Here is an 18,889-nt window from a genome sequence, read left to right on the forward strand (position 1 = left end):
GTGATGGCCACTAACCTGGATAGCTTTAAAAAGGGCTTGGACAGATTTATGGAGGAGAAGTAGATCTATGGCTGCCAATCTTGATCCTCCTTGATCTCAGATTGCAAATGCCTTAGCAGACCAGGTGCTCAGGAGCAGCAGCAGCAGCGGGCCATTGCTTTCACATCCTGCATGTGAGCTCCCAAAGGAACCTGGTGGGCCACTGTGAGTAGCAGAATGCTGGACTAGATGGACTCTGGTCTGATCCAGCAGGCCAGTTCTTATGTTCTTATGTTCTTATACAACGCCCTTTCAGCAGCCACTCTACTGGCTACCATTACCAGTTAGTTCCCAGGTTCAATTCACCTACAAAGTCCATCATACACTTGGATCAATATATCCACTGGACCACCCCTCTCCAGTAGATTTCTGCAACATCTTCTGATCTGCACTCATCTTCTGAGGATGTCACCCTACAAATGGATAAGATCAGAAGCTGCCAGTACCTAAGTATCCTCTTTTGTCACTCCCATAGTGAGGAATGGGCTGCCTATGGAGACCCTCCTAGTGTTGTCCCTTTTTACAGAGTGTGTAAAACAGAATTGTTTAAAGGCATTTTCATAATTAAAAAAGGGTTGTAGTAAATGGAATTGTTCATGAGGAGGCTTTTACAGAAGCCCCAAGGATTATAATTTATGGCACAGTTCATGGTATTCATTCATTCATTCATTCATTCATTCATTCATTCATTCATTCATTCATTCATTCATTCATTCATTCATTCATTTATTAGATTTTAAACCGCCCATCCCCGAAGGGCTCTGGGCAGCGTACAGCAGGCCAGCAACAACAATAACATAGTAACATTAAACACAGCAGGCCAAAAACAACATTATACACAATAATAACTAAGTTAATTTAAAACAATTTACAAAATCTATAAAACCGTAAAAACACAGCAGCAGCAATATTATATGGCCGGGAGGGGACAGTAGTGTTAATTAGATATTATATCCGGTGTGCCAATGATGGAGTAGCACGCAACACAGGGGCATCCTAGAGGGGGAATCCGTGGCTGGCCTCACCAAAACTGGTGGAACAAAACTGTTTTACAGGCCCTGCGGAATTCACCGAGATCCCGCAGGGCCCGCACCTCTGATGGAAGAGTGTTCCACCAGGCAGGGGCCAGGGCTGTAAAAGCCCTGGCCCGGGTAGAGGCCAGCTGCATCATGGAGGGGCCGGAGGGCACCAGTAAATTGGCCTCTGCCAATCGCAGAGGCCTACCCGGGACATATGGGGTGAGACGGTCACGAAGGTAGGAGGGTCCCAAGCCATGAAGGGCCTTAAAGGCTAACACCAACACCTTAAAGGTGACACGGAATTCCACTGGAAGCCAGTGTACACGGCGCAGCACGGGGGTGATATGCTCTCTGAATGAGCCACCCACCAGCAGCCACGCCGCTGCATTCTGGACCAGTTTCAATTTCCGGATCAACCGTAAGGGAAGGCCCGCATAGAGCAAGTTACAATAGTCCAGCCTGGAGGTGACCATTGCATGGATCACAGTAGCCAGGTCAGCCTGGGAGAGATAGGGGGCCAGCCGTCGGACCTGACGAAGGTGGTAAAAGGGCCACCTGGTTCTCCATGGAAAGGGAGAAATCCAGGCAGACCCCCAAGCTGCAGCCAGGGAGGTAGGAGTTAAAGACACCCCTTCCAATGCCGGCGGCTGAAAATCCCCGTGTCCCCCACCCCGGCCCAGCCAAAGGACCTCCGTCTTCGATGGATTTAGTTTTAACCTGCTCTGCTTCAACCAACCAGCAACCGCCTCCAAACAATACTGCAGAGCCGCAGGGGCCGAGGTCGCCCCCCCTCCATCATCAGAATGAGCTGGGTGTCATCCACATATTGATGGCAGACCAGCCCAAAGTTCCGCACCAACTGAGCAAGGGGTCGCATGTAGATGTTAAATAAAAGCGGGGATAACAATAGAAATTTCTTGTTTCTATTGCATTATTTTATAATCCAAATTTTGCACTTACATCATGCCATGCTTTTACTGCACTCTCTAACTTTGTAATCCAATTGTTTAAGTTTTATTACAAGTTTTACACTGTTCCTATTGCACTACTAAATTTTGTAATCTGTCTTGCGCTTTAGAATGAATACAGAAAGTGAATACAGAAATAAAAAGTGAATACAGAAATAAAAATAGTCTGCCTTTATTTATGTATTGACTGCCTCTCTGCAAAAGGTTACTTCATGGATCTAAGGTGCCACACAGAAGGTGTCATACGCATACCAAGCATGTTCACTCTCCCATTCTGCCAAGGCTCCTCAAATATTTGCTACTGAAGGCCAGGAGATCTTCAAAGAGGTTCTAGGTAGAAGGTGAAATCAACAACTACTTTGCACACAGGAATATTATCTCAAACATGTACAAAAGGACTGGAGTCTGGAGCAAATTAGGAAGACACATCCTATTTGGGAAGGCATCATAAGAAAGACTAGCAAAGTATGGGATAAGAATAAACACAGACTAAATATCCCCAAAACATATGATGCAGTAGATGTTCAGTTCTATGAAGAATACATTAAGAAAATGTTGAGCTGTACTTTGTGCATTAGGAATGAGCTAAGACGTTGTAAACATGTAACCAACATATTTGCACGGATAAGGTTGTGAAGTTTATTGGCAGGAATCATCTGGTCCTTCATAAAACCTATCTGTACAGCAGAGGGTGTAGCTCTTGCCAACTAGCTTTCAACTGCGTTGAGAGTAATGAACACCCACAGTGTTTGATGTCATATAAGTCAAAACATAGCTCATATCACTGAGGAGGATTCTACATGGGCCACTACAGCAACTTCCCACCGGCATATATGATGCCGGTGGAGCCCCTGAGGCCATTTGAACAGGTGCGAGCAGCCCCAGAACGGCCACAGCCCACAGAGGTGCCTCCATTTTGTTTCCCCACACTTACCCTCTCTCCCTGTGGAGATCCCCGGGGGTCGAACGGCAGTGTGGGCATGCCTCTCTGTCCCTGCAGAGCTCCGCAGAGAGAGAAGGTAGTGTGGGGGAAATTGAGACGCCGAAAAGCTGACCTTCCAACCCGATGCCGTTTGCATGGTGCTGGCAGGGAAACACTGTTTCCCAAAATCTTCATGAACTGGACACCATATTAAAGGTTAACCAACGACTGAGTAAAATAGTAATTCCAAAGTTAACCGGTAAACACAGATTAAACATCCCAAAAGCACATGATGCATCAAAGTATATTGGAGCTCAGAAGGCAAAAGCTGTGTAGTTCTCCTTACCCAATACCCCCCTCCTAATATCTCTCTCCTTACCAAATGAACTCCCATACCTCTCTGCTTACCAAATTTAACTAAGGCCGTTTCCGCACGGCCACACTGGGGGTTGGGTCGGCGTACATGATGCCGACCCCACCCCGGGACTGTTTGCATGATGCCGACCCAACCCCCCCCCCCGGGACCGGTCCCGGTCCCGGTAACAAAAGGGAGGACGGCGCCGCAGAGTGCCGTCATCCGATCGACCTACCTTCTCTGCAACCGTCCAGTGCGTCGCCGAGGCCAGGGGACACGCCCCCTTGCCCTGCGCAACGTGCCAGACAGTCGCAGAAAAGGTAGGTCGATCGGGCAAAGGGGGGAGGGATGGGGCTTTCCAGCTGCTGCCGTTTGCACGGCAGCGGCTGGAAGCCGCCGTTTTCCCCAAATGGAAAATGGCGGCTTTGTGCCGCTGGGGAGGAGCGAGGGCGGCGCGGCTGCGAAGCAGCTGCGCCCCCCATGCGAACAGCTCCCTGGGGACGGCGTTTTTGCCATCCCCAGGGCACTGTATTTGGCCCGTGTGGAAAGGGCCTAAGTTTGCACTGCCTGTTGCTTCTCCCAGTTGTGGTAGGTATCTTCTTACCCCTGTAGAATTCTCTTTCTTCTGTTATCTCTGAACTCAAGCTACCATGCTGGCCTCATTTGTTTAAACGAATACTTTATCTCTGCTTTTAATGGAGTTTTTGGCCAGGGAATTTTCTCTATATTTCTGAAGTTTCACTTCAGGTAAGTATTTCCAGATGATTCATGCTACTAAATGTGAGATATTAGGCAGCGCTGGAATAACCTGCAGTTTCAGACAGTTCCTTTCCTCTCTCATTGCCTATCGAAATCTCCCCTTCTTTTTTCCTACTTTTCCTGTTTCTAGGAAACATATTTCTATGTTTGCTGGCTACCTTAAAGACATTGCTGTATGATAAAGTTTGCCCCCACCACAGAACTGTCTTCATAGGGCCTTTTCAAACACTTCTATCTTATGCAGACATCAAGAAAAAACACCTCCCTGTGAAAGTGCTACAGGCTGTATTGCATGTAGCCTACAGCTGTATTGCATGGAACTTTTACTACAGCCATGCCATATGTCACATACCACTAAGAATGTACAGTGCTGATATGAAATTCCATGTTCCATTTGTAGCACAAACATGATACATGATACATCACACAGGAGAGGCTTTTATAGCACAGAAATGTAAAATTGTAGTAGGCCTCAGTAGGCAATGGCAAAAAAATATTGCTCCAGACAAGTTATAATGTGGGGTCCAAACTCTTTTAGAATCCATACTTGCAGCAATGACAAAAGACCAAGCATGTGCTTCTAAAACATTCATTTTACAACAAAAAGTGAATACTTTCAGTTTCCTGTTAATACCATGCACTATGCATAGATTACTATCAATCTATCAAACTTCTAGCTTCCTGACACCTTCTATTTAAGCTAGCAGAGTCTTTTAAAAAATGTTTTTAAAAACTGAATTTTCAGAATAAGTTACAAATGTGTGAGCATGTGATTTCTCTCTCTCTCTCTCTCTCTTTGAAAATTAGTTCTAAAGATTACTCCTGTCAGCTATTATTTTTCTTATCAGTTAACTGTTTGGTACAAATCTGAATTCTTTTTCACACAAACCAATTCCCTGCAATATCCAAAGAAATACTAGTTGTACTTGTTCCTTAAATTAGGGCGGTACCCAATCACATTAATTACTTAGGACTGCTTCATATGAAATTGGCGGAGGCTTCGCTGCACATGCAACAAAACAGTGGCACGCACAGACATAACACAACCATCCTCACAGGGCTTTCACAAATTTTCCTATATGCAAGTGATTTCCATGTATCTTTATTGAAGTGGACACTGGAATTTGGGAAAAGACATTCACTAATTACTATCAGGGTGTCTAGGATTCTACAAATCCACAAGTCTACCACAAATAATGAAATCCAGCTTAGAGGATTGCTTGCATGCATCCATCTCAAGACACACAGAGTGAAATAATCACTCAAATATAAGACACAGCATCTTGTGAAATCGCTAATTCATCCAAATGGGAGTTCCTTATTCAATTTTATAAATAGTTCCAGTGCAGGCTACTTTCCTTTCAGTCAGAAGCAGCTTTACCCAAATAAAGGAAAAACAGCACGGTAAACAAACAAACTTTCCCTGGAATATCTGCTTGTGGTTTCCTAAACAACATATTTACCTGTATCACCATTCCATTGCTCAGGGAGAAAGGGGAAAACACACAGTTTTGATTTTAGCCTTGGATTCAAGGCTAACTAAGCTGCATCTGGCCAAAACCCACAGTAGATAAAGGGATCCATGCATCCACCATGAATCAGACCGCTGCCCATAAATCACTAAAGGTTAATCTGGCCATTCCTGAATCTCTGGTGTGCAAAAGCAGTAGGATGAGCTTTTCATTTTTCAGTATTTTCTTTTGACACCTAAATCCTATTTTGTAATAATTTCCCACAGGGTCTCACCACGTTCACGGTTAATACTTTCTTCGTGTAATTAAATCCCCGGAGTCTTGCAATACATTCTCTGCTAAAAGAGTACCTGGGTTTTGTTACAATCAGCTCTGCTTCTGGTCAAACTGCCTCATGTTTTATCTCAGCAGCACACTTTGCCAAAGATTTTCTCGCTTTATTCTTGAGAGGAAATTTCTACTTTGGTTGAAAACCGCAAACGGGTTGCCAAGAGAAGACTGAGCACACCCGCAAGGACCAAACACACACCTAATCTTTTATGATTAGCAAATTCGCATTGCAGGAGTCTTGGGCTTTAGAACTAGTATTTCTTGGTAAAACAAAGAAACAAGTAAATAAATACAACAGGTATTCTCCAGAAAATAAATACATATTTTTGTGACAAAGTAGGGATTCAGATATGACACCGAGCTAAAAGTTTGAACTTAATGCATTAAATTCCATAAGTTATAGAATAAAATGAACACTTTAAAAAATGCTGCTCTATAACTACCTCTTCTGGTCCATCTGAAGAACTACAGCACGATCCTAAAAACTTTCTGAAACCTATTATAGTTAGAGAAAGTACTCCCAAAAGCAGTTGCCATGTTTACAACACAGGGTCATTTCATGCTTTAGGTACTATGAAAGTTTATTTATTTATTTATTTATTTATTGTTTCGATTTATAAACCGCCCCATCCCCTGGGGGCTCTGGGCGGTGAACAACATTCACATATACAATTAATTAAATCGATAACAACAATATAATACTAAAAACCATTAAAAGCTATTTAAAAACAGCGGTTAGCATCATAATAGGTGCCCTATTATGGCCAATTCAATTTAGATCACCCCAGTAAAAGAAAAGGGAGGGGTCAGGTTCCTCTCTGGGAGGATAATAGGTGGTAAAGTGCATTAGATCAGCGATGTGCAAGAAGATGCAGGGGGGGAAGGAGAGGGGGAGGGGGAAGGGGGCGCCAGCTCAGCTGACTGGACACTCCAAAAGGCAGTGGAACCTTTCGGTCTTGCAGACTCACCGGAACTCATCAAGGTCCCGCAGAACCCGGACAGCTGGAGGAAGAGTGTTCCACCAGGCTAGAACCAGGAGCCGTAAAGGTCCTGGCCGATGTGGAGAACCAACCGCATCATCGAGGGGCCAGGAACCTTGCCAGCAAATTGGCCTCTGCTGATACAGCAGAGGCCGAGTAGGGGGCATATGGGGTAATCACGGTCTCTCAGATCACGAGGAGTCCCAGGCCGCGTGAGGCCTTAAAGGTTAAAACCCACACCTTAGAGATGATTGGGAGTTGCACTGGAAGCCAGTGCAGCAAGCGCAGCACAGGTTGAATATGATGATCACAGGAGAGAAACACCAGCGAGGCAAGCTCGCGCCGCTGCATGTTGGACCAGTTTCAGTTTCCGAATCAGGCGCAAGGGAAGGCCCGCGTAGAGCGAGTTACAATAGTCAAGCGTGGAGGTGACCGTTGCATGTATCACATTATTGCTAGTGGACTACATGACTTTTGGTGATCAGCTTCTATATCTGAAAGGGGGTCTTATAAACTCATAGGGAGCATGCACTGTGTAGCCACATCCAATCACAACTCCCTGAAATGTGTGTCCCCCCCCGCCCCGAACACCATCTCCTTTTCAGTATTCACCAAGAGACCAGCAATTTACAACTGGTACATCTGCAAAGTACGAATTAGCCTACAGAAACAATTTTAACCCAGACTGAACTCAACTTGAAATGGCATTCCCTGGGAAATTCCCTCCCCTCCCCTTTCTCCGTAAACCAGTGGTTCTCAACCTGGGGTCGGGACCCCTTTGGGGGTCGAACAACCCTTTCACAGGGGTCGCCTAAGACTCTCTGCATCAGTGTTCTCCATCTGTAAAATGGATAAATGTTAGGGTTGGGGGTCACCACAACATGAGGAACTGTATTAAAGTGTCGCGGCCTTAGGAAGGTTGAGAACCACTGCCGTAAACTGTCTTCTGTTTAAACAGCGGCAAATAGAGACCTCCAGTGCAGTTGCCCAAAGTGTTCTTTGATTCACTCCTCTTTGATTCCGCTAAAATCAGGACACACACTAAACTTTCTGCACATTACGCACACACAACATTTGTGCAAGATTCAGCCTCAAGAACTAGACCCAACGATGCAGCACAGCAGTGCTACTAATATTTTAAATATATAAATATGGAAGCAATGGAACCAGACTAAAGGAGAAAGGGTATTACTTATTGGAATAACAATTGTAACTGAGCCTTTAGCTCCCAAGCATAAGAACCTACTGCTAAAAATCTCATGCCTCAAATGACAAGCACTGAAAAACAAATGAAATTTTTGCAGGGTTAAAAATATGAAATATGAAGAAAGTAGAGAATTTACAAAGCCTAGCAAATAACAATCATCAGCATCACATTTGCTATATTCCTCCTCGGTGACCACACTAGTTCACTGGGAGAAGACAGACAGGTAATTTTTTGGATATCATATTTGTGCACTAACATTAACTCATGTCGGATATAAAATTTAGACAACACTTTGGTACCTAATAAAACTGTTATAGCCTTCAGGGTGGTTGTAACAATTAAAAGGAGATACTGTATGTAAAGGGCAGTGAGAACTCAAAAATATTGAGGGTATGGCGAATTCGGGAGAAAGGAATACACATGCTGTGTATATACTGTTTCAGCAGAGTCTGACCATGTGGGGGGGGGCTCCCTCTTTGCAAATAAAGCTACTTAAAACTCTCTTCCAGTGGCGTAGCACCCAGGGGAACGGGGAGGCACCTTGCCCTGGGCACGTGCCGGTGCGTGGGTGTGGCAGGGGCCTTCCGGGGCATTCCAGGGGTGTTCTGGGGCAGGGCAGGGTTGGGCGGGGTGTGTGGCAGGGGCACAGGGCACACACATGCCCCGAGCATAGTTCCCTCTTGCTACGGCTCTGCTCTCTTCTGTGGGCTTGGTATTTGGTAAAGGAATATTGGGCACCACACTACATTCACCAACCTGAATAGCATCCTTCTAGAAAATGCAAATGAGCAGACACTGCCAATTTGCACATAATTGAACTGACTGACAGCCATCGAAGCTGGATTTTTTTAAAAAGCAGGAAGGTAAACAAATCAGATTTGTTTAAGATTATACAAATGGTAGCCCACTTGGTAACAGCAGCTCTTTGTAAACCTCCTACACTGCTATAATGTCTCTGCAACAGAGACACTGCTGTGAATTTGAGTTGGCCACAGGCTGCAAAGCTTGGGTGGCAGCATTTAGTTACACTAACGCGCAGGTATATCATAACCATTTCCAATTTGTTTGAGTCAAAAGCAGGGCTTCGACTGCTCTTTCATAGAGCCACTTGTAGGAAGTGTTCGCATTCTATTTGCTGCTCCATTGAGCTCATGAAGGTTTCTGTTGGCAGTGGAAGTGAGAAAGTCATCCAAGTGTGCCGTACAGTCTCCCCTTATTGAAAGATTACAAGTCCCGTGAAGCATTCCATAAGCCAGTTTACTCAAGTGGGTGGGGAGGAAAGAGGAAGCCCCACCACAGAATTAAAAACTGTCACAGGAGCTCTGCGTCGGCCATTTAGGAACAGGCTAGAATCAGAGACATTTTCAATCTGATAACGTTATCTGCTGGCCTACAGCTGTGGTTTATGGTCTGCACTTATATAAGGCTCATAATTAATCACTGGTCAACTTTTATTGTTCATCTACGACTACTGAAGTTGAACTTTAATGTATGCTTAACACTGCGCTTCTGGATGTTCAAACCTGACATAGTCTGTTCAATATTTTTCACCCTCTTCTATGCTTTGTTCAGAACTTTGATGTTAGCAAACCCCAAGTCATCTATAAAAACACAGCAATATTTGAACCAGCCCTGTTCTTTAATTAAAGCCAGTTGTGTTCCATTCTTGCGTTCTGTTCTTCAGTAATTGAGAACCTTGTTTGGCAAAGAAAAAGAGGAGGGGAAGAAAGCACTCTTGTCATGTCATAGATTCTGCTCAGGGCCACCAAACGTATTGCCATGTGACATCAGTTATTCAATCAGAAGGACTGTTCTCTTTAGTGCAGCCTGGCTCATGTTGTCTCAATTGGTTCATACTGCAGGCAACTTCTCATGCTCAACAATATGAGTGTAAGGCACGTCTGCATCTGAAAATGTATGTGGATATGATGAGTAAAAGAGATTACATACAAGATTTCGCAACTTTTGCTTTTCTCCCTAATGGGAATCCTGTGCACTTACACAATCATTCTCTTCTTCACTATTTTATCCTCACAACAATCCTCTGAGGTAGGTTAAACTGAGAATGTGTGACTAACAAGCTTCCACGGCAAACTGGGGATTTGAATGGGGTCTCCTAGATCCTAGTCCATGAAAAAATGCACCCCAGGCATCAGCCCTGGCAACACTGTTGCGGCGGGGGAGGACGGAGTGAAATGCCTCCTCCCCGGCTGGGACGAGGCCGCTCACATGGGCAGAACCGCCACGTGACAGGGACCGGACAGCCCATAAAAGGGCTGAGCTGGCCGGAAACGGCCTCAAGAAAGCCAAAAGCCCTCCCTCCTCTCCCTTGTAGAATGGTTTGGTGTTATGTTAACTCATGTTATACTTTTGTTGCAGTTCACTGGGCAGCTTGGGCATAAGAGCACATCCTATTTGGGAAGGCAGTAGCTTGCATGCTGGACCTTCCCACATCGATTCTATTCTATTCTATCGGGGGCCTCCATATGAGGTCCGAGGTGGTGATAGAGTTCGATAGGCAAGCCTTGGGGCCGCGCTGAGAGCTTGCTACCCGGCAGGAAGGGGTGTCACAAATTGGGTTTGCGTCCATGTGGCACCTAGTAACTTCCTGTTCCAGTTCCCTTGGGGGATGTGCCGGACAGCGTTACTGTCCGAAGGGCCTGAGGGGTCAGCTGGGGGCTGCCCTATAACCAGCTTCAGCGGTGGCTGCCTAGGGGCCAGGATGTGCTCTGTTATGCTCGCCCAGCTTCAAGGTTATTACATATTGTTAAATAAATTGGGCTGCGGCCGATTTTCAATTTCCAACAAAAATATGTGGTTGTTTATTCATTAATGAAACGAGTTTCCACACCTCCACATGCAAACTGATACAAATTGTTAGATCAGAGACCTTTTCAAACATCTTCACATGGGCTACATTGAGATACAGGAGAGTTGAGTGAGAAATGCACCTGTCATTACACATTGAGTGCTGTATGCAACAACACCTGGCCAGAACAGCCTGAAAATATGTGTAAGACAAGGTAATTAGAAACCATGGCTGCATATAGATACCACTAAAAACATGGTTTGATGGAACCCCAGTTATTTGAACAAAGACAGTAAAATGGTTTGTTGATTTGTACCAAACTGAGATTTCAAACCAAGTTTTGTAGCTTGTTTGCTATCTCTAGTTTGCATTCTTTGTGGTTTGTTTGGGTACCTGAATTCACAAGCCACGGTAACACAGTTTCTTTCAGCTGCCTAAAAGCAGACAAGCTAGAGTTTACATACAGACCTGGCTTTGTTCTCTGGTAGAATAACAACTGTTTACTGCATTAACCACAATTCAAACAAAGCATGGTTTAGTATGACATTTGAATGCAGCCCAAGTCACCATGGCTAATGCAAATATTTCATAAAATCTATAGAGATTCTACAGAGACTGTGCAAAGGATGACTTTGGGACTGCTGAATGATGTTCCTGCAGGAAGGTGGATCCCAGCTACAGCATGAGGGGGAGTTGAGCTGCCATGGGAGGGGGAACTGGAAAAAATCACTTCCCCCTCGGGCATTCAGATCTCTCCAACAGGATCCAATCCAGTTATTTCTGCGCATTGGTAGCATATCAACAGAGTCACATGAAGGCTGTTTTACTGGCTACAGTAACTAGTGGAACGGTCATATGTTGAAGAAATTAGGAAAACAAAGGCTCAGAGTTTCCTCACGGCAAGAGATAACCTAGGGATTGGTCACTACCACAACAATCAACACTTTGCAGGAAAATAATGCAGAACACATGTTAACTGCCACAGCCTGGAGCTCTCCTCATCCAATATGTCCATTTCTCTAATGATACTTATGAGCCAGAATCCAATGTATCCTATAGACCACAAATTAACCAATGCTGAAAAACAGTTACATATTTCCCATTTGAGATAGTCTGTCCCCATAGGCTGAAAAGAATCTTTGGCAGAACATTTAAAAGAAAAAAAAGCTGGAAATCGCATATGTGAATGGGAATTCATAAAGTTAATGGAGGTAGAAGATCACTCTACCCAAGAAACTACAAGAGACTACAAATTCTTGAAGTTTAACTCTTCGCTGTCTCACAGCTATTTCATATGCTGGGGGCTTGGTACTAATTATACAATGGATACATCCAGAGTCCATTTTGAGCCCAGTAAGTCTTGCTTCTTAGTCTAATGGTGAAATAATTTTCAGATCCTGCCTCCGGATTTCATGCCTGAAAGACATATCCCCAAGTAGACACTGCTGTAGTCACTGGTATAACCTTACTAATTTTTCATGGGCTTACTCAGAGGGAAGTTCTGAAATCTATATTTGTAAAAATGGGGTTTGGTACACTCATGAAAGCACAAATGTTAAACCAAACTTGACTATTCATAAACATTGCTCCTAAAGATCAGATGTTCAAATTGAAACCTTTTCATTTTAATGTTTCAGAAAACACTAGCACTAAATGATTTTCAAGGGCCATAAAGGCAAACAACAGAAAACATAAACAGCCTAAATTGTCTAAAATGTGTTTCCCCTTTAATTAAATAAAAACCATCTGTCAGAGGGGGAGGGGAAGTAGATGTAAGCCATCCATATTATGCCTCAGTCATTTTCCACCAAGCCTCCATTATTCTGAAATAAAATCCTTCCTCTTCCTTTGGAAAAGAATTAAATAAGCATGTAGCACAAGGTTTGCTCCATCCAACCGGACAGAAAACTCCTTGTAGAGAAGGGTGCTAAATACTGACTATGCTCTTGAAAGGGGAACACTAAACAAGGAACTGACTTTGTAAAACTTAATGCTGACAAGGGCTGCCGTGTAAATCACATTGCATAAACGCATCAAGGAGAAAAAAAAAACTTCCAGAAATCTTAGCTGAGGAGAATGAAAGCAGTAGTGCTGAAGTTCATGCCATAGTTAAATCTCTGGGGACCATTAAACACTTCCCCACAAGCACATACACACAAACATCCAAGAGTGGCATTTCCTCTGGGAGCAGAAAGAGAGAGAGAGATCAGAGGAACTAACGTAATTGAAGAGCGTATGAAATCTGCTGACCGGAGCAGCCTCCTCGCCACAAACTGGGTTCATCTGAGCATTCCCATACGCACCATGCTGCAGGACCGATTTACTTACTTGTAGTATCAAAAGGGATCGGTTTGCACTCAGTGGCTGGCCAAGGGCAATAATAGACGGCACCTCCTTCCACTATGTCTGGCTGGCTAGTGTTGGCCTTCGGAGCTCCGACCAAGACACTGACTCTGCAAGACATTCATACAAATGTAGTGAGCAACAATGGTGGACTGGAAACACCCAAGACAGGATTGTTTCAGGGACAGACTGTAATGCAGAGTGACATTACAATTATGCAAAAAAACCACACACAACCCAAACCAAGAAAAGAACTTTTTTTAAAAAAAAATCTGAATTCTTCTCTACATCCTGAAGGTCAAATGAGAACATGTGGTCCCCATGCAGCCAGAATGGTGTTAGTTATGAGGTCAACAGAGAGATCAATGGCAGAGGAGAGCTGGAGGTGATTATTTATTTAAACAATACTTTCCCTTGGAACTTGTTTGCTTACAGAAGGGCAAAAGCAAAGCCAGGCCTGGGTAAGGGAGTATGGTTTCTGGGGAACAGTGACCTGAACACCCACCTTTGCCTACCACACACCTCAACGTTGATTGATATGTTACTTTTACCAACATAGTCTTCAGACTTACGTTGGCTGAAAAAGGACAAAGGTAATTTAAGAACAGCCAAGAGTACACAAAATTTAATACCTATATGCAAATAAAGGTATCTCAGTTCTGAAATTTAGGGCCAAGATGTGTTTTGATTTAAAAACAAATTACATTGCTTCTACAAAACCCCTATGTGATAGTAACATGCATCTAGCCCAGGAAGTGTAGATCCCCTTATAATTACGGAGCCAAAATTTGGAGAATGATGTCAACCATACAAGAGTGCCTATTTCCAAACTGATAAGTATACTACTTAATATTACTGATAATAGATGTGGCAATTAAAATCCCAAACAATTTCTACATCCCAAACACTGGTAGTTTTGATTCCTTTACTACAAAGTGGCACACATGAAGTCTCATGATAATAAGTAATAAGGAACACCCTGTATGATTGTTTTAGAGTACTGGCCATGGTTCACAACCTGGATTGCTGGCAACTGTTCCCTTCTACCATTTCATTTTTTTGTAAAGAATCTCTAAAAAGTCCTTTAGTTAGTCTTTGCCTGTTTGGTCCTTCATATACTGGCTATCCTAGCAGCCTACCTACCCCTCCTTAAAATACTTAAAATACAAAGATTTCATTTTTTTTAGCAACCATATCTGATTTCACACTGAGCCACCTTTGGCTGCAGAACCACCGAAAGCTGACCCCCAACGTAGCTGTTCTATCTGGTGATGTAGAGTTATAGCTCCTTCCACCCAACAAAGTGATAGGAGATTAATTCTTTTCACTGAAGTGGCAAATCAAAGTAAAGGGGAGACTACAAATTAATCTCGGCAAAAATTTTCTTCCCAGATTCCACTCACCAGGATCTCCTATTCCACTCATTCCTCTCAGCAACAGTCATCTTTGTTTCCTCAGGCTTCCATGTGGATGGCAAAATGCGTAGATTGAGTGAAAAATTATGTTATATGAAAGTATGCTATATGAAATACTATGCCCACTGAACATCAAATAGATTTCTGAGTATACCTGCATAAGACTGACGTTCATTCTTAAATTCAGGAGGTAGTGACCATCAGTGCCTGATGACATAGTGACAGCTACTACTCTACATAATTCATTACTAACGTGTGTAGTTTGTTGTCACATAACAGGATAGCGGTGAGCAGCACTGGCAACTTTTTTAAGGTCTACTTTTTTAAGGTCTACTTAAGGCCAGGCTAACTAATGATAGAACTTGGGCATTCAAATATAGAATCTCCCTTGTTACAAGATGCTGAGAATGCTCACTCAGGAGTAATGCTCCATGTGTGAGTTTTTCAGAGCACCCAATGAAGCTCAAACAGACTTACTAGTCCCACCCCATGGTTTTTTGACTATCAAATTTTGATTCCATCTTTCCTTCAGGTGCTGTATTTTTTCCTCCAATTTCCCTATTTTACCCAGACAACAGCTCTGTGAGATAGGTTAAGGCTGACAGAAAATGACTGGCCCAAGATTCTTCAGTGAGTTTGATGAGAAAGTGGAGGTTTGAACTGTGACACCATATTGGCTAACATCATTATGTACATAAACAGAGACTGGCAAAGCCCTTGTCCCTACCTAGTATTAATGATGTCATAAATTAACAAGATGGCAGACAAACTACTTTGCTCTCCATCCAATTTGGGAAGTCTATAGCAGTGGCGTACTGTCCATGGGGACAGGTGGGGTCAAATGACTCCAGGCACAACGACAGAGGGTGGAGGTTGCCCCCCTCTTCCCCAACGCCAACCCGGCTTGGAAGAGCTGGGTTGGCACAAAGGAGGCACTTAAAAACAGAGCTGGCCTGCTGCCATGGTGCCCATCCAAGCCTCCTCCTTCCCTTCCCAGGCCCTCAGGGGTGGGGCTCAGGGACCGCTGCTGGCCTGCTACTGCTGCGGTACCTGTCCAAGCCACCCCTGTGCCCAAGCCCTACCTCCGAGCACAAGGGGGTGTGTGTGCGCCCGGAACAAGTGTTGTCCCCAGGCGCCATTTCCCCCCAATACACCTCTGTTCTATAGGGTACTCTACTTGAGAATCAGTATCAGATCCTAAAGGCCACTTTCACCCATCAACAGTACTCTTTGCAGACTTCATTGCCAATGCAAAAGAAAGGAACTAGATCCCCTCCCCTAATTAAAGCTGAGGATTTAGAGGGCTCATACTGCCTTTTAGCACCTTTAGCTGATTTACTGGCTGTCACTATTCCTTCAGAGACTTGACCAGGCGACAGCATGACCATACTCTATCATTACATTTGCACTAGATTACTGCAGTGCAATCTACATGAGGCTGCCTTTGGAAATGGTCCAGAAATTCTAGCTGGTTCAAAATGCAGATGTCAGGTGATGGTCAGGGATGGAATAGTGGGACTCTAGCTGCACTGCTGCTGAAATAGCTGCACTGGATGCCCATTTGATTATAAGTAAAATTCAAAGTATAGGTGGTTAAGCCCAAATGGCTTGAGGCAAAAAGTAATTTAAGAACCACCCAGAGGCTTAGCCACCATGGGGACATCCGGGGACAAATACCCCAGGTGCCCCCTTGGGGTGGGCGCAAAATTGCAGGTTCGTTTGTGGCTTTTTCTATTTTTTAGGTTTTTTTCCATTTTTGGCCTGCAGGGGGTGCAGTTTTTAGGCTAGCGGCACCAAAATTTCAGGCTATTGTCAGGTGACTCTCCTGATGATACCAGCCAAGTTTGGTCCAGGAAATCCAAAGTTATGGACCCCCAAAAGGGGTGACCCCATCCTCCATTGTTTCCAATGGGAGCTAATAGTAGATGGGGCTACCATTTTGAGGGTCCATAACTTTGGACCCCCTGAATCAAACTTCACTAAACCTAAGTGGTATCATAATAATGGTGAAGGTTGGTTCATGGGGTCCAAAGTTATGGACCCCCAAAGGGGTGCCTCATCCCCCATTGTTTCCAATGGGAGCTAATGGTAGATGGGGCTACCCTTTTGAGGGTCCATAACTCCCTGAACCAAACTTCACTAAACCTGGGTGGCTTCATCAGGAGAGTCTCCTGAAGATAGCCTAAAATTTTAGTACTGTTAGCTTAAACATTGCTCCCCTGAGAGGCACCCTCAAATTTTCCCCAGGTTCTCGCTTTAAATCCACCCCCTTTGGAGTGGATTTAAAGGGGGAATCTGGGCTCCCTAGATTTAAAAAAACATTGAAAGTATTGTCGAAGGCTTTCACAACAAGATTCAACTGGTTGTTGTGGGTTTTACAGGCTGCATGGCCGTGGTCTGGTAGATCTTGCTCCTAACGTTTCACCTGCATCTGTGGCTGGCATCTTCAGAGGTGTATCACAGAGAGAAGTCTGTTATAAGAGAAGTTTGGACACAGTGTATAACAGACTTCTCTCTGTGATACACCTCTGAAGATACCAGCCACAGATGCAGGTGAAACATTAGGAACAAGATCTACTAGGCCACGGCCATGCAGCCCAGAAAACCCACAATAACTAACATTGAAAATGATGCTGTTTGGGGGGTGGGTGGGGAATCTACCCTGAAACAGCATCACTTTCACTGTTGTTTAAACTAGGGAGTCCAGAGTATCCCTTTAAGGTGGATTTAAAAGGAGAATTTGGGCTCTCTAGTTTAAACAACATTAAAAGTGATGCTGTTTCAGGGCGGATTCCCCCCTTCAAAAAATAGCATCACTTTCAATGTTGTTTAAACTAGGGAGCCCTGGCTGTGTTCAGATTTGTGTGTTGGGGCATGTTCTATAATGTGATGGTGACTTTGAGATGACCTGATGCAAAAAATGTTGTTTGGTCATGGTGGGGGAAGGACACTGCCTATATGGGGGGGCCCCACAAAACTCAGATTTTGCCCCGGGCTCCATTTTCCCTAGCTACACCCCTGCCCCAACCCTAACATTTATCCATTTTACAGATGGAGAACACTGACGCAGAGAGTCTTAGGCGATCCCTGTGAAAGGGTCATTCAACCCCCAAAGGGGTCGCGACCACAGGTTGAGAACTACTGGGTTAGAGACTAACTTCTTAAAAAAAATAAAACATTGAAACTTAGAGGAGCAAGTAGATAGATCAATATAATGCTGTAACACTATCACAAAAAGTCAACTGCCAATTTGAATAAATGCCTCTGGGAGAAATGAAGGTTGCAGGAGGGGGGGCAGAGGCAAGGAAAATGGAGCTGAGGTGGGTGGGACTTTAAAAATGTCCACCTTATCATCCATAGAGCATACAAAGTTGCTTCGACTGTGATGTTCCCAAAAAGATGCAAAAGCTTGAAGAAAAGCAAGGGAACGTGTGGAACGTGGAGGATTAGGAAACAATGTCAAGTGAATAGTAAAAAACAAACAAACCCATACCCACTCAGGATAGAATGCCAAACAGAAGCAAAACCTCTGTGTTGAAACAACCTGAGGCATGGGGAGGCAGTCCAATAATATAGTATTCAGTTCTAAAACCTAGAACCAGAGATTTGGAAGTGACTAAAAGTCTAAGCTCGCACTTGAAGTTGTCCAGCCATGCATCAGCCTTTCCTCCCAGATCATACAGTCATTCCATACCACCTTATTTCACAAGAAGACAAACCTTCAGTCTTATCTCACCACCTCATGATACATTTCCCAAAGGCTGTGATTAGCGTTTCCTCCTTCCAGCCTGCATCCCCTCCCATTCAACCAGAGGCGTAGCAAGGGGGGAAAGCGCCCGGTGCACTGGTGCGTCCTCCACCCCCATCTCACCCCAGAACGCCCCCCTTGTCCCAGGAATGCCCCCCACACCCCCCGGAATGACCTCACTACACCCCCACAGGGGTGCGCGCCTGGTGCATCACGCCCCCATCCCCTTGGAGCTACGCCTCTGCATTCAACATACTAATTCACCATTTGCCTTCTGCAGAATCCAAGCAATTGTGCCTGCTTGTTTAAATGGGACATCATAGATCTAATGCTGCTGGTTGATCTTTTGCATCACTGCACCTCAAACACTTCCCTTTCCCATTACTTCAATTCACATTCACTGAATTCAGTTCCAGTTAATTCAGTACAATTGCATTGTATTGAACAGCAGAGAAACTGATATTAATTTATTCCTTTGATGTATACCCCTCTCTCTGCCACACTATTCATTTGTGAATCAGTC

At 44.3% G+C, this 18,889-nt stretch overlaps 1 protein-coding gene across 1 annotated transcript in view; it reads right to left on the bottom strand.

Moving 5' to 3' along the window:
* ITGA8 (integrin subunit alpha 8) overlaps positions 1-18,889 on the bottom strand; it is a 145,267-nt gene that overhangs the window by 123,849 nt on the left and 2,529 nt on the right. Inside the window, exon 2 of the mRNA XM_048511358.1 lies at positions 13,189-13,313. Coding sequence (XP_048367315.1) covers positions 13,189-13,313 — 125 coding nt within the window. The remainder of the gene's footprint in view (positions 1-13,188; positions 13,314-18,889) is intronic.

This window comes from Sphaerodactylus townsendi, linkage group LG11 (genome assembly GCF_021028975.2).
Source record: "Sphaerodactylus townsendi isolate TG3544 linkage group LG11, MPM_Stown_v2.3, whole genome shotgun sequence".
NCBI lineage: Eukaryota > Metazoa > Chordata > Lepidosauria > Squamata > Sphaerodactylidae > Sphaerodactylus > Sphaerodactylus townsendi.